At 35.6% G+C, this 14,523-nt stretch overlaps 1 protein-coding gene across 1 annotated transcript; it reads left to right on the top strand.

Annotated features, from left to right (window-relative positions):
* Positions 1-2,858: 2,858 nt before the first annotated feature.
* Positions 2,859-10,825, top strand: LOC113749115 (tetratricopeptide repeat domain-containing protein PYG7, chloroplastic). The gene is made up of 5 exons (XM_027292775.1): positions 2,859-3,797; positions 4,847-4,901; positions 7,379-7,671; positions 9,192-9,338; positions 10,305-10,825. The coding sequence occupies exons 1-5, from the start codon at positions 3,618-3,620 to the stop codon at positions 10,584-10,586; spliced, it is 957 nt and encodes a 318-aa protein (XP_027148576.1). The 5' UTR covers positions 2,859-3,617; the 3' UTR covers positions 10,587-10,825.
* The last annotated feature ends 3,698 nt before the right edge of the window (positions 10,826-14,523 follow it).

Below are 14,523 nucleotides of genomic sequence, written 5' to 3'. Positions count from 1 at the left end.
CTTGTCTCTTAGGTAAGTGATGTTTGCCTACTCCCTTACACTTAATGATGCTTAAATTGTGCCTATTGGAAGTGATAGTGAAGTATTTGGTGATTTATTTCTTTATTTGACTTGATTTGGTGAAGTTTTCAATTTTATGAGGAATTTTCTGGTTTAATTGGATTATGATGGTGTGGTTGTTGATGATGATTGGCAATGGCCTATAATGACACTAGTAGGTGTGAATAGTTGATAATTGCAATCAATTTTGGATTTGGAAGAATTTATGGAAAATTAGGGTTCTTGGTTGAACATTCTGTCCGAAATTTTAGGTCATAGATAGAGGCCGAATTGGACTTTACTCAAAACATGAAAGTTGTAGGTATTGATGAGTTTGAAGTGCCTGCAAAATTTCAGGGCATTTGGAGTAGGGTAGAGTGAGTTATGCCGTTTTTACTGTTGCTGTTCTGGGTGAACAGAATGTGCGGAACTGCGATAGTAATTGTCTGTTTTGACTGGAATTGGTTTGGATTTTGTTGTTGGTGTCTTCTGATGAAATGTATCTTGATGTCTTAGCTATCATATGCCTTTGGAATCAATGCATTTGGACCTGTATAGACTGACTTGGACTCATTACAGTTTTGTGTGATTTGGGAACCTGCAATTTACGGTTCTGGGTTGCGTTTTCTGCCTTTTTGACTTAGTTGTTGCTGGGATTTTGGACTGAGTGACCTTCTACATTGTTGTAGCCCTGGTTGCTTAGCTTCGAAATGGTGGTCTTACACCCTAATCCGATAATCGTAGTGCAAGTTGTGCCATTACCGCAAAATGACGTCCAAAACTATTTTTCTGGTTTGAGCTAAACCTTCATTTCCGGACTTTTCCCTAACTTACTGAGCTTGGAAATATGGAATGCCATAACTGGCTGGAAAAGTAAGCAAATTCAGGGGAAGTGCTGTCCGAACTTTTAAAGGACTTTATTTGCATTGAGTTTGTGCTTTAGGGCTTGGACTTGAATGATGAAATTGGCTATATTGGACGAGGATTATGAGCCGTGGAGGTGAGTGACCCTAAACTATTTCCAAAGTACTGGTGAAATGTTTCTTGCATTAATTATTCGATTGCATATCATGCGTGCTTGCATGTGAATTCATGACATGATTTGGCTTCAATGAGTTCTGGGAAAGTCTTGTGCTGGACACCAACGTCTCCACCTTGTTTATGGTTCATGTTCATGGTTATCTGGAGCACCGATGTTGCTCCCACTTTCGTGAGTTTGTGAGTTAATGTTAAATGAAATATTTGAGCGTTGGGTGTTCAAGTGCTGTGATTTCACCGGCTCACGAGAGCACTAAACGGACATTTGATCTTGGAATCATGACATCATCGAAATCATCGAAATGCAACATTGTGAAATATATTTGTTTAATGATTTTGCTGGTTACTCGCTGAGCTTCTAACTCACCCCAAAAATATTTTATTCCCCTCCACAGGGCTCGTGGCGAAGGAAGGGCTTGTAGTGCTTAATCATGGATTATCTCATGTATGGACTGAATTTGGATTTCCTTTTGTGTAATCATTCATATTGGGATGGTAGTGAACGTTTAGAATTGATTGGATGTGTAATAGTCTAGTTTTGGACTTCCTACTGTATACCAATTGTGATCAAGGATCAGAGTGGCGCTGCGGAAGCGTGGATGCTTCGCGTTTGATATGTAAAGTTTGGGAACCTTTGATGTATATTTGATATATATATCTTGAAATTCAATTGAGGATTGTAGTGAACGACTGAGTCCCGGCGAGAGCTGGGCAGGCGGCCCGCCGAACCCTCTGGTTCGCCTTAGGGGGAGGTGGGGCTGTCACATTTTCGCACTGGGTTTTGGAGCAAAAGGAGTGGAAATTGTTGGAGCGAAAATCAGTGGTGAAAGTGTTTTTACTCTGTCCCGGGAAAGAGACTATCATGCCCTTGATATTTGATCGCGTGTCTGACGAGATGATACTTTCCATCAATTTTAACTGCTGGATTTGACAGAAGGGCCACAAATATGTTATTTTATTAGATCGAGGGTCAAAACTTTATCGTTAATTTTTGGAGGGCTAAAACTTTATCTGGGAAAGAGTTAGAGGGCCATTGGGACTCTTTTCCCTTTAAATAATATTTACTGTTCATTAAAATTTTAAGCTTGATTTAAACTTGACTCAATTAGTGTAATATTTAAATTTACATCCAAAAAATAAAAATTCAATAAACTTCATGCGTTGCAAAGGAATCAATCACACATGAAGATAGTTAGTTAAAATTTCATGTTTAGTTTAGTCTTAACTCATTTAGCTTTGAACTCTATCTGTAAATAACTTCAAGCTACAAACTCTGTAAATAAATTACTTGAATTAAGAAACAATTTCAATAGCATTAAAATAAACAAAGAAATTTAAACATTTAAATATTCAACTTAATTAGATTCATCAGAACTGCCCATACATGCTCCACAGTAAGGCCAAAATATGGTAAAAATTTGAGTAGATCCGATCTAGGGTTCCACTTGTAGACCAAGTCGTTAAGAATTTGCCAACATCACCTGCTGCTGAATTCAAAACTCCTCATCATAACCGTTAACTCCGTGCCTGGCCCTCAAATCTTTTTCTTATCTTTTTTTTTTTTTTTTATAGTTTTTTTCCTTTGTACAAATCAGAGCGAACATATCTTTCTATTTTCTTCCACATAATACTCCGTCGAACCATTCTAGTAAGATCTACACATCCCCCAATCTTCATGTTTGTTCTTCTTCTAAATTTATTTAGCTTTGTTCTCTAATTATGTGTGTTGGGTTTTCTTTAAAATTTATGATTTTTTTTTTTTAAGAAAAAAGTTTTATGAGCTTCACTTAACATAACAGGCTACAGATATCTTTATAACGATTTGGAGGTGGGGGAAAATTTCCTTTAATTTAGTGGAGAGAATGAGGTTTTGAGGCTTGAAAGGAGGAAGAAAAGGGTCATGCAAATCATTGTGGATCCCTCTTGGCAGATATCCTCCTCTTGGCAGGCACTGCCGCTACTTCCTCAATAGCAAGGGGTACTAGACGGTGATGGTGGTGAAGGAGGAAAGCAAAGGAGGTAAGGTAGCAATTGCTGTTAAGGGTTTAATCTAATAGAGTGGTGGAAGGATATCATAAACTGCAAAATGGAGTCTTAATGGGTCCAGGTGTTGGCGGCGGAGGCCGTATCAATGGAACACCGGCTGGTGGTAGCAGGCTGAAAGGGTTGATTTAGGGTTAGCGTCGTGTGAGTTAGGAAGAAACGAAGAGAAGAGATGATTATTTGCTGAGAATTCTGGTTTCTCAATGTTTAGCACAAATTCTCCATCAATCGGTCTAGCTGTGGGGTCACAGACCGGGTCTATCCAAGTTTTTGCTGTAAAACGAGCACACGAGGGGTTGGTCAAGATAAACTAACTTATCTGGAAAAGACAAACTAAACTTATCTGAAAGTGGAGTCTCTGAAGAAAAGAAAAAGAAAAACATGATCCTAAAACCACCCCAGCACTTCCACTGTTGAATCTTGATGCTTTCAAGATTGATTTGTGTATAACACCGCTGCTAAGATAGATAGACAGATACGTAGGCGAAGAAGAGAGAATGCTGACGATGGTTCAATCTACCATCTCCTCACCCTTGCAGCATTTACCACCAATTCTAACCGCAACCCACAAATGTAACAGTAATTTTCAGCTCTCAGCTTCAGTTCCTCAGTGGCCATGTACAAATACAACTCTCAATGTCAGATTGAAGCCTCCAAAGAAGCTCCTCTCTTTTCAGGTTATTAAACACTCCTTTATTTGGATCTTAGGTTTGTATATACTTTTTTTTTTATTTACTTCGTTCTTTACTTCGGGCTGATTTTGTATATGTAGCCTTGAATTTGTTGGTAATGATTTTCCTATTTTCTATAGTTTCATTAATAAGATTAATGCTTTCTTCTGGATAGTGGGTTGTTTTACTTTTCTATTTGAGTGCCAAATTCATGCAATTTCTGAATTTTATGGTGATTTTTTATTTTTTGACACAGAAGTTACACTTGGTGGAGTTATCTTAGATATTAAATTTTTTGCATGCATCAATTCCTGCTCCATTGGTTTCAAGAATTTAGTAATTAATTACTAGAGCATTGGATTTTGGCTCTTAGTCTTAGGTAGAATGCACCAGAACCTTTATCTTCTTGTATATTCTGAATGGGAGATTGGAGACCAAATGTATCCGATTTTTAGTAATCTTCATATATGGTGTAATTAGCTATTGTTAGAAATGGCTAGACCAAGTATTAAAAGTAGGTTTTTCAAGTCAGTTAATTGGTGTGCGATGCTTGCTATTAAGAGCCTATATTTGTACTTGTATGTCTGAAGTGATGAAAGCCACACAATTAGTTTTGGTTGGCAAACGATCAAGTTATACAAAATGGAACACGCTTTTGCAGTTCTGTTCATTTTTATCATTTTGAGTTGGAAGTTCTATGGTGTATAGTTTATGTACTTGACTGTGATATATTCAGCAGTCCAAGCAAATTGCATGCTGCCTAATTGATTACAAACAGAGCTCAAAAAATTTCTGACTTATGCCGTGGGAGACAGATCTCTTATGAATAATGTTCCTTGTAAATTTAATTTGTGCCAAATGTGAAAACCCCCCGCCTCCCCTTCCTTACTAGTTTTTTTTTTTTGTGTGGGGGGGGGGGGGGGGGGTTTGCGGAGGGAGGGAGGGGTGTGGCCGTGTGGGTGTGTGCTTGCTTTGCAGGAACTAATGGTTCATAGTGTAGTCATGCCTGTTTGTAAAACAGCTTCTGAGTTTCTCTATCATTTTGATGGCCACAGATACTCGGAAGGGAAGTGAGCAGCTTTTCATTCTTGCCATTACAAAGACTAGATGGTAGCTCCTTTTTTCCTATCTCATAACTTATTTCAGAGTATATCTGTTATTATGACACACTTTCCAATCATAAAGCAAAATATGCAAGGGGCATTGTGCATTGGCAGAATGATAAGAAACTTCCAACCATATTTTGGTTCAGATCCCGCTTGTCAACCTATGCACTTGACAGTGCCATTCTGAGACTGGGGCTTAAATTACTTTTGGAGCCTTCCTCTGAACATTTTACTATTGAATATCTGTGTTAATGCAATCATGGACTAGATGTTTGGGTTAGAATTGTTTAAACATAAATTCACTTTCCACTTATGTTATATGGTTAGTACCAAACAGGCGTTAATTTTGGCAAGAAGACTCTAAGGAATAAGACCTTTTCTTGTTGCTCCGCAAATTGCTGCAATTTTTCCAATATAAGAGTCATTGCAGACAGTTTGTCTGACACGTAAAGTTTTCTGGACCTGAAGATGCTAACTCCATATTGCCAGCACCAAGTCATCTAGTCAAACCTGGCTGAAGTTTTAGGTTACTGGCATTACGCTTATTAAGAAATAAGAGAAGCGAAGAGTACTTTAGAGGATTATTGAGGGTAGCAGATACATAGGAGAAAAGTGTTAATGTTTACTTTGTTATCTAACCCATTGAAGAGTGCATAAAACATCCGTATTGCAATAAACCTAGTTATAGTAAATGTGAAAAGTTAACAGACTAGTTTTGTGTTCTTTATTCTTCTTCATCTACGTTTGGTTCTTATTAAATGGATTATTTAACTAATTTTAAAACAAATATAATGCTCGTCAAACCTGAGATCAAGATTTCCTTGAAACACAGTGATCATAAGCATTGATAGTCTGATATTTTTTGAAAGATTGATGATTTCTTCCATAAATTGAAGCTTGATTTCTTCCATAAATGGAAGCTCTACTGTTATCTTTCATTTTTTCAATGTAACATAAATTAAAGTACGCACCTCTCAGTATTCAGTGAAAATCCGCATGTCATTCGGCACTGAAAACAAAAGTAATAATGCTGAGGACAAAAGGAGCTCTGGATTTCCTTGAAACACGGCGAGCATAAGCATCAATATCATGAGATTTTCTCTTTTGAAAGATTGATAATTTATTACATAAATTGAAGCTTACTATATTATCTTCCAGTGGTTTTATCTCAATATAAGGTAAGTTAAAGTTCTCACCTCTCAGTATCCAATGGAAATGCTCATGTCAGTCACCATTGGAAAAAACTAAGAATATGAGAAAAAGGTGCTCTAGAATATATCGTGATGCTCAAGATGAATGTCTAAAGAATGATGAGCAGACATGCCAGTGTAAGGTGGAGAATATTGTGGACATTTGCTCTGAATTATGAAAATAAGTGACATCAAACATGACCTTTTCCATTTTTAACTGGCTCATACTTTTTGAGTTTAAACAACTCCAAGGTTTTATTCCCTTTTGGTATCTGTTTAAACATTAACAGTTATTGATCTATGCTTTGAACTAATAAATTGCACACTTGAGTTGGAATTCCCTCTATAGAGAATTGAAGCCTATTTACCTCTCTTTGGATTGTAATTTCCATGGAAATGTCAACTTTAATTGTCAGTCCAACTGTTGGCACAGAAATCAATAATTGAACTGAAGCATAGTTAAAAGGGAATAGCTAATGGTAAATTTCCAATATACAGTTGATGTCTTGTCATTGTTTTAGGTCATTCCCTTTGGACTTGACTACAATTTACTCTGGAAGAGAGTAGACTCTAATCACCATCGATTTGTCAGGGTATCAGTTGTAGGAAACAGGCTTATAATTCAGTTCTTGTACTTTAGTAAGCAGTTAATATTTAAGCAAGGATTCTTAGACAATAAGCAATTACTCTTTGCAAGGATTGGTTTGTGTTTATTAGTTTGAGAGGCTACAGGTAGGTAGGTATACAAGTTAGTGTAACACATATTTGTAAGGAGAATCTTATACATGGAGAGGAGTAAGATTCATGCTCTTGGAATCTGGAAATCAGAAGCACGTCCTTGGTAGATGAACTGAGTTATAAACCTTGAAACTTCAAATCATCTTTCTTACTAAAAGCTATTACAGATTTGATATGTGGCTGAAGAATGAATAAAAACATCATGGTCGTTTTTCGAGAAAATTCAACAATGGCAACTTTAACTAGCAGTAGAAGAAGCCTTACCAGGCTATTGCAAAAATTGAGACTATTTTTTTCTAATAATCACCATGCATCTCCATTTGGATATTTTCCTTGAGGCTTCTTGAAGTAAGTTTACAATAGTTGCTAGTAGACAATGACGTTTGATGCTCTATTGGTAAAAATTGTTAATCTCTTGAGGCAGTTGAAGTTTCCTCTATCGTACTCAAAAAAAATTTTCTTTTTACTTCCATGTTTTCTGTTTCCCTATTGATGTATCGAGTCAGTTGTCTAGTAAAGAAGTTATCTATCTGCCACGTTTATCTTGCTGCAGAATTCTCAAGTTACCTACCACATAGTGAAGATTTAACTATTGTGGATAGAAAACCAATTTACACAGCGGAGCTCTCTTATGGAGCAATATCATGGTTCGTGTCTGAACAAGCTGCATTGGCAAGTGAAAATGTCAGAATGAATGCAGTTTTTGAGATTGGGGAATTGTTTGAATTAGGAATTCAGCTCACCTACTTGCTTCTGCTACTGGTGTTGATTGGGGTTGGAAGCTTTTTCGTAATCCGTCAAGTACTTGTCCGAAGAGAGCTTGATCTTTCTGCAAAAGAATTGCAAGTAAGCAGTTTTAATAGATCTTTTTAAGCTTGTTATCTCAAACTTTAGTATGCAAGATGTCTTGGAGGAATAACTTCAGAGAAATTTGTCAAACATGTAGCAGTCATTATCCAACAAGGAAATCCCCTCCAATTATATCTTCTATATAACTATGAGTGATGGGTAAACACCATTTCGTAAAGTCTGTTTCCATAGGATTCAAGGTTTGTTGTTAATTAAACTGTGTAAGAGGCCTTTGAACTCTATCCCTATCTAATACTAAAGAAATCTGCATTTGTCAAAACTAAAGAAATTAAGTAAACCTCCATCTAATGAATGCTTGATTTAGTAAAGTAGATAAGAGTAAGCTAGTTAACCAGATGATGGTATATCGGATCCAATAAGTATCTGAAGACTATATGATACATTGATTTCAGCATAGAGTGTTCATGTCAAGAAATTTCAATCTGAGTTCAATTGCAATACTAAAAGGGAAATGATAAGTGATCCTAATTTTGCATAGACAAAATAGAATAACATTGAAAAATGGAATAAAACTATGAGATATCCCAGAGACTAAAGGTAGTTGTGTTGTGCTATACGGCTTGAACAAATATCTCTGCAGAAAAAAGTTAAATTATGTGAATACTGTGAAATATGTTTATCGAAATTTTTTTAGTTGAATTGAATTAATGCTTCAATCCTAAAGAAAAAGATAAATGCCACTTCAATCCCTGTCAACCAGTAAAGATGGTTTTTGTGGAAAGTGATACATGCTGGACAAAGTCAGTAGGCTCCTTCGCCATGGATTGAACCTTTTCTTCAATTGCTGACTTGTGTAGTGTTCTACAGCAGCTAGTTTCTATTTCACTCAATATACTACACTTTTTTTTAATCCATATACAGCTGGTTTCTAATGCTAGAATGCTTATTACTCTGACAAATCTTTTTAATCCATTGACTGTTAGCCCTATGGTGTCCATTGGTGTTGAATTACCAGTTAACCTAAAAGCTTAAAATGTTAGGAAGGAGTGTAATTTCCAGGACCAAATGCTTAAATCATATAGTCTAGGTTACCAGCTAGGTTCTTGTCAATGAACCAATTATTTGGAATAGGTGGTTCTGCGAACTTTACCTAAAAACTTTGCATACTTTGACAACATCTTGAGGTGTCACGAAATCTAAAAGCTCAAGCTAATAGAGGGGAGACTAAATCATAATCGCATCTAACACTTCCACAATCCATTTGTTGATTGTGTCTTTTCTCAACTGGCATATCTTGTTATTTTGAACTCACTGCACTGATTTCTTGGTTATTTTCCCTAACCTGTCAACTAATGAAATACTTAAATACTTAATTCAATCTTACTCTGCATAACTTAAAAATTTTTCTTGATATAGTTTAAATTCACTTTGATATAGTCTAAATACAATTTGCAATTCACTAATTGTGCCGTCCAGTGGTACACTATGGATAATTATAGGAACTCTTCCCCTTTTTACCTCTCTCTCTCTCTCTCATGCTAGTTTATAAATTTCAGGAACAGGTTAGAAGTGGAGATGCTAGTGCAACGGAGTTTTTTGAACTTGGAGCAGTGATGCTGAGAAGAAAATTTTATCCAGCAGCTACTAAGTACCTGCTTCAGGCAATTGAGAGATGGGATGGTGACGATCAGGATCTTGCTCAAGTAAGATAAGTTCTTTTAGTTTCCAGTTTTCCAAGAATACATAATTGCTTTTCCAACATTTCCATAACCAACTGGTTGAAACTTTTTGGTCCCTCATCTTAAGAGATCAGTGTTACTATTTCTGTGTTAATTCCATCTTAAAATTCCACTGTTTGTTGCACAATAAGCAATGAGTGATAGTCAGATAATGTTCCCCATCGTCCCCAAGAAAAGTTTCCAGAATGAAGAGATTAACAAAAAGAGGTTGAATCTACAGATAAACAATTCAAAAGGGTCACCCAAAAAAAAAAATTATGGCTGAGACAGCTAGTTTAATGTGAAAGACCCTAGTTTGACTAATTTAATTACTTTGTTCATGTCTGAAACAGCTAAACTAATAATTTAGGACTGGCTTCAGAAAGTGAAAAGTGCTGTAAACTTTTGTGGAATCGAAGTAGCTGATAAATAGATGAGACTATTACCAGCACATTCTAGTACCTCATATCACTGGTCTTGGATACATTTCAATAGATTTTGTATTAGAATTTTGTAACTGGTCATTGTAGCAAGAATATGAAATGATCCTAATTGGTGGAGGTCGCTGACTAATTTAAGATGGACAATTGTTGAGGCATTACAGGATTTTAATTCCATTTCTCCTTATTATCATTGTTAAAATTTAGTTTCTTGTGACTTGGTTTTTCATAGCTTACCTCTGTTTGTCGAGATTTTAGAAAATCCTTCAGGATCTTTCCTTAATCTTTTCATCTGAGGTTGACATTTAGTCATCCTAAATTGCTTGTGCTGTAACTATAAGGGCATTATCCTCCATGTGAAAGTAAATGTGGAAATGCCTTGATTTGATAAAATTGACTGATTAAACTAAAATTAGAAAATGAAATCAAATTCATGTACTGTTCATGACTTCTCATGAACATTCTCTCGCATGCTTTCATAATTATTCTTTTTTCCCCCAACTTTTAACAGGTTTATAACGCCCTTGGTGTTAGTTACATCCGTGATGAAAAATTAGAGAAGGGAATAGCCCAGTTTGAAAATGCTGTAAAACTTCAACCAGGCTATGTCACTGCCTGGAACAACCTTGGTGATGCCTATGAGAAGAAGAAAGACTTCAAGTCTGCCCTTAAAGCATATGAAGAAGTTCTCCTTTTTGATCCTAACAACAAAATTGCACGTCCTAAGCGAGATGCCTTGAAGGAAAAAGTGAAAGTGTACAAAGGAGTTCCTGTGAAATCCAAGAAGAGTTGATTATTATTATGTTCATCCTTAGGAACTTTGTCGTTATTTGTCTGAACTTTACCGGTTTAATAGTTGCTCCAGCCAAAATTTTGAAACATTAATAGCTGGATTTTCAAAACAGATCCTATGCCGTGGTATCAACTATCAATGAACCATGATGAGTTTAATTGTCCTTGAGGTATGATCTTGAATGAGCCATCTTGCTCTACTGAGGGTTTACGGAAAAGATGAGTACATTGTTCGTCTTATCACAGATTGACATGTGTGCAATTCATTGGCAATTGATCAGCTATTAATCGAGCTACAGCACATTATCCTACGAAAAGAAGTAAGATTATCATATCAGGCTTACAAGTTTACAAAAATTGTTAAAATTAGGTTTAGCATAGGGCCTACCAAGTAAAACTCTGAAATTTATTTTCCCCTCTTCTCTACTGCATTTTAGAGTTGTTCAACTCAAGGCGGAGGTTGAACCCTTGTATATTCTCATCGGTAAATCTTTGCTTAATACCTGCAAACTTTTTTATCTGTTTCATAATCTTTGTTAGGTGTCAAAACTGAAAGCCTAGGCATTGAATATGCTCTTGAAGTGCAATTGCAAATGAAATTCTCAACTTCAATTTCTTTTGTACCTCGCTATCAGTCTTTCTTATCAAGCAAATGGAATTCTCAATTTCAATTTCTTTCGGACCACGCTTTCAATCTTTCTTATCAAGCATGAGGAACTAAATGCCAGATGTTACAAGACGATGGGCTTCAAACGAAAAATCTGATTGGTAATATCTTGAATGTCGGTTTAGTTTATACATAGCAAAAGGGGAAGAAGAATTGTTTGAATAAAGTGATTTATTTAGTTGAGGCATGATGGATGAATACTCAAAATGACTCCCTTCAAATGGCTTAACTCCCAAATGACTCCCTTCAAATGGCTTAACTCCAAGCCTGAACTGCGTAGTGAAGGATGTACACCAGAAACTTTTTTCTTTTTCTTTTTTTTTTTTTGGTTCTTGACAAACAGAAAGCATAGGAAAGAAGAAAAAGGAGGTGGAGAATGTGTGACAAGCCTTCACTTATTGATGGGATCATTTTGATCCCTTATTGATCAAGTAGGGTCATACTAAGACTGAGACAGTTAATGCAACATGATCTTAACTCCACTGAGTATTTTAATTCCACTGACTACCTATTTTGTAATGAGAAGCAGCTTTCGTGCTTTGTTTATATTTTAGAAAAGTAATTTTTCAGGTAAATACTCATGTCTTAGCTGAAATTTGTCATAGCATTTGTACCTGGATGCAACAGTGATAAGAAGCAGTTGAACAAAGAGTTACTTGGGTTGACTGGGCAAAGATTTGTGACACTTACCAATTACCATTAGCCATTGCCATGGATCCAATTACGATTCCAAAACTGCCAGTTATAATTCTTTTGAAAGGTGGAACTGGTACTGAACTTTGTAGGTATAATTGTAGTTACATCTTTGAAACTTTAGACTATGGTTTTGATTCCTTCCAATTAACGTTTGGTTCCTTTCCATTACAATTTCAGCTCATTTCAGTACATAGTTAGGGCAGAGGGGGTTTAGTACGTTTAATCCAAATACACTAATGTTGAGAGAATTTAAGAAATTATAAAATTATATATTGACCAAATGAGAAATATCGAGAGCTAGAGAGTAGAGGAAAAATGAAGAATTATAGCCTAGAATTTGTCTTTTCTCTTTTTTTTTTTTTTTCCTTTTAAATGGATATAAACCACATCTGGACCAAAATCCCTAGTTGTGGTTCTACTTCCAATTTGGAAGAATCTAAAATGGACCTTTCGCCAAGATTCTGTCCCAATTCCTGAAGAACTTAAAGTAGAACCTTCAGCTACCGGTCCCCATTTTGATTTGCCAAATTCAATTACAACTCTACTTTGTTGCCAGTTCAACCTGGAGCTGTAGTTCATGCCACTTATTATTCTTGTGGATTTTTTTTTTATTGGAACTAGGCTTAACTTTCCTAAGAGTAGCTCAAAATCTTCTTGCAATTAGAGTTGCAAATGAGTCAAGATGAATCGAGTTTTTGTCTTATCGAACTGAGTTCAATTCAATTTTGTCAAGCTCGAACTAAAGTTTGAAATCGATAAGCTTTCATTCTAAAACTTGAGATCGAGCTCAAACACCAGTCCGAGTTTAGTCAAACTCAAGTTTGAGCCTACTCAATCTAAAAAAAATAAGAAACGCATATTTTTATTTTTTAAAAGTGGATAAAATAGACATTTCACTCTAGTAAATAATAAAAAATATAGGGGACATGCATATAATTTTGTCACTAAAATTATAAAATATTAAAAATATATAAGCTCAGTGTTAATTGAGTTCGAATCAAGTTTTAATGGCACCAGCTCGTGAGTGCTCATGAGCTGATTTGAGTAAGTTGTAGTCCTACTTACAATAACAAGAACAATCCCACAAATAATGCCTTCATGTCGCTTTATTAAGTAGCAATTTTTCTAAAATTACAAGTAAAAGCAAAAGCATATTGAGGAGCCAATTATTTGCAAGGCATAGCACATCTGGTATGGTTTTTCTATTTATTCCTTTCTAAATGAGGCATTGGTGCAAGAAATAATGGTAGTATTATCTACATCTTCTGACTTTGTCCAATGAAAGATAGTTTTTGTATCCTTCAATCGCATATGACACGTGAGTTTGATTCCCACAGTTGGCACCAAATGTTGATACTAAAAAGCAAAGTTTATATACGAAAATGAATCCTTGCTGGAGTAGTCAATATAAAATAGCTAAAGTCTTTGGTCTAGCTGGAGACATAGTATTCAACTTTTTGAAGATGCCTAATTTGGATGTATATATATCCAGAAGCGTATGTCTAAATATCTAGCATAAATTCAAATAAGCAGCAGGGCTTTCGTGTCCGGGTGGAGCCTCCGATGTTCAACTCAAAACTTGGACCTAAAGAGAATAATTTAAATATAAATGAATGAATTGTATTAGGAAAATTTAGAATGGAATAATCTATCTTGCACTTTTTCTTTTTATCCTAGAGAGCTAATGGAATTTTTACTAAGTAGGTAATAACAACCTTGATAGGCTTGGACCTAGGAAAATTTGAGTTGATCCACTAAAAGATAGTATTTGTATCCTTCAATTGCATTTGACACGTGACGTTTTTTTTTGTATCATTTAATAAAGATAATTAGTCACATATTTTTTGTATCGCTATTTGCCCCTACTTTCAAGTGTTACTCATACTTCTTGAGAGTAGAGTGTTTGAGGTAGATTCTACCTTAACAAGAAAATTGGCTTGCTCTCACTCATAGGAACACTCCTGCACATGGCTTTATGGATGAGTAAATTTCCAGCTTCGGTACACTGTTTTGCTTCAATGCAACATAAAATTGTACTTGGAAATCCTTATTCAACTGGATTCTGAAGAAAACTTTTGTAACTATTGGATGCTTGAGTTTGAAATCTTATTGTAGGTTGAAGCATGGTGTACCATGTAGGGTTACTTCTGCACAATTGAGTTTGAATTAATCAAGTTTACATAATAAGAAATAGAAGCTGTAACATGTCATTCAAATTTATTTCTAGTGATATTAACTTTGAAGTTAGAAGCCTACTATTCTAATAGTCAAATGGACTGTTCACATGATATATTAGTGCTAAATAGTGATGTGCGGCGGATCTAGACGAACACCAAGTTGGGATGATTTGCGGAACTTTGACCCTTCTAGAATCACAAGCCACGAACTAAGGAGATTCCTTAACCCAAGACTAGCAAATTTAGTGAACCAAAAGTATAGATAGAAGAACGCCACAATCAAGGAGACTACTTGATTGATAAGTTCTATGAACAACTTGAGATTAATTCTCAAGTATTCAAAGGAAATTCTCTTGAGGCAAGAGAGAGTGAACAAACTCACGAATATTTTATAAAAT

This window comes from Coffea eugenioides, chromosome 10, assembly GCF_003713205.1.
Source record: "Coffea eugenioides isolate CCC68of chromosome 10, Ceug_1.0, whole genome shotgun sequence".
NCBI classification, from domain to species: Eukaryota; Viridiplantae; Streptophyta; class Magnoliopsida; order Gentianales; family Rubiaceae; genus Coffea; species Coffea eugenioides.
Note: the sequence above shows the minus strand (reverse complement) of the source record. Positions and strands in the feature narration are given on the sequence as shown.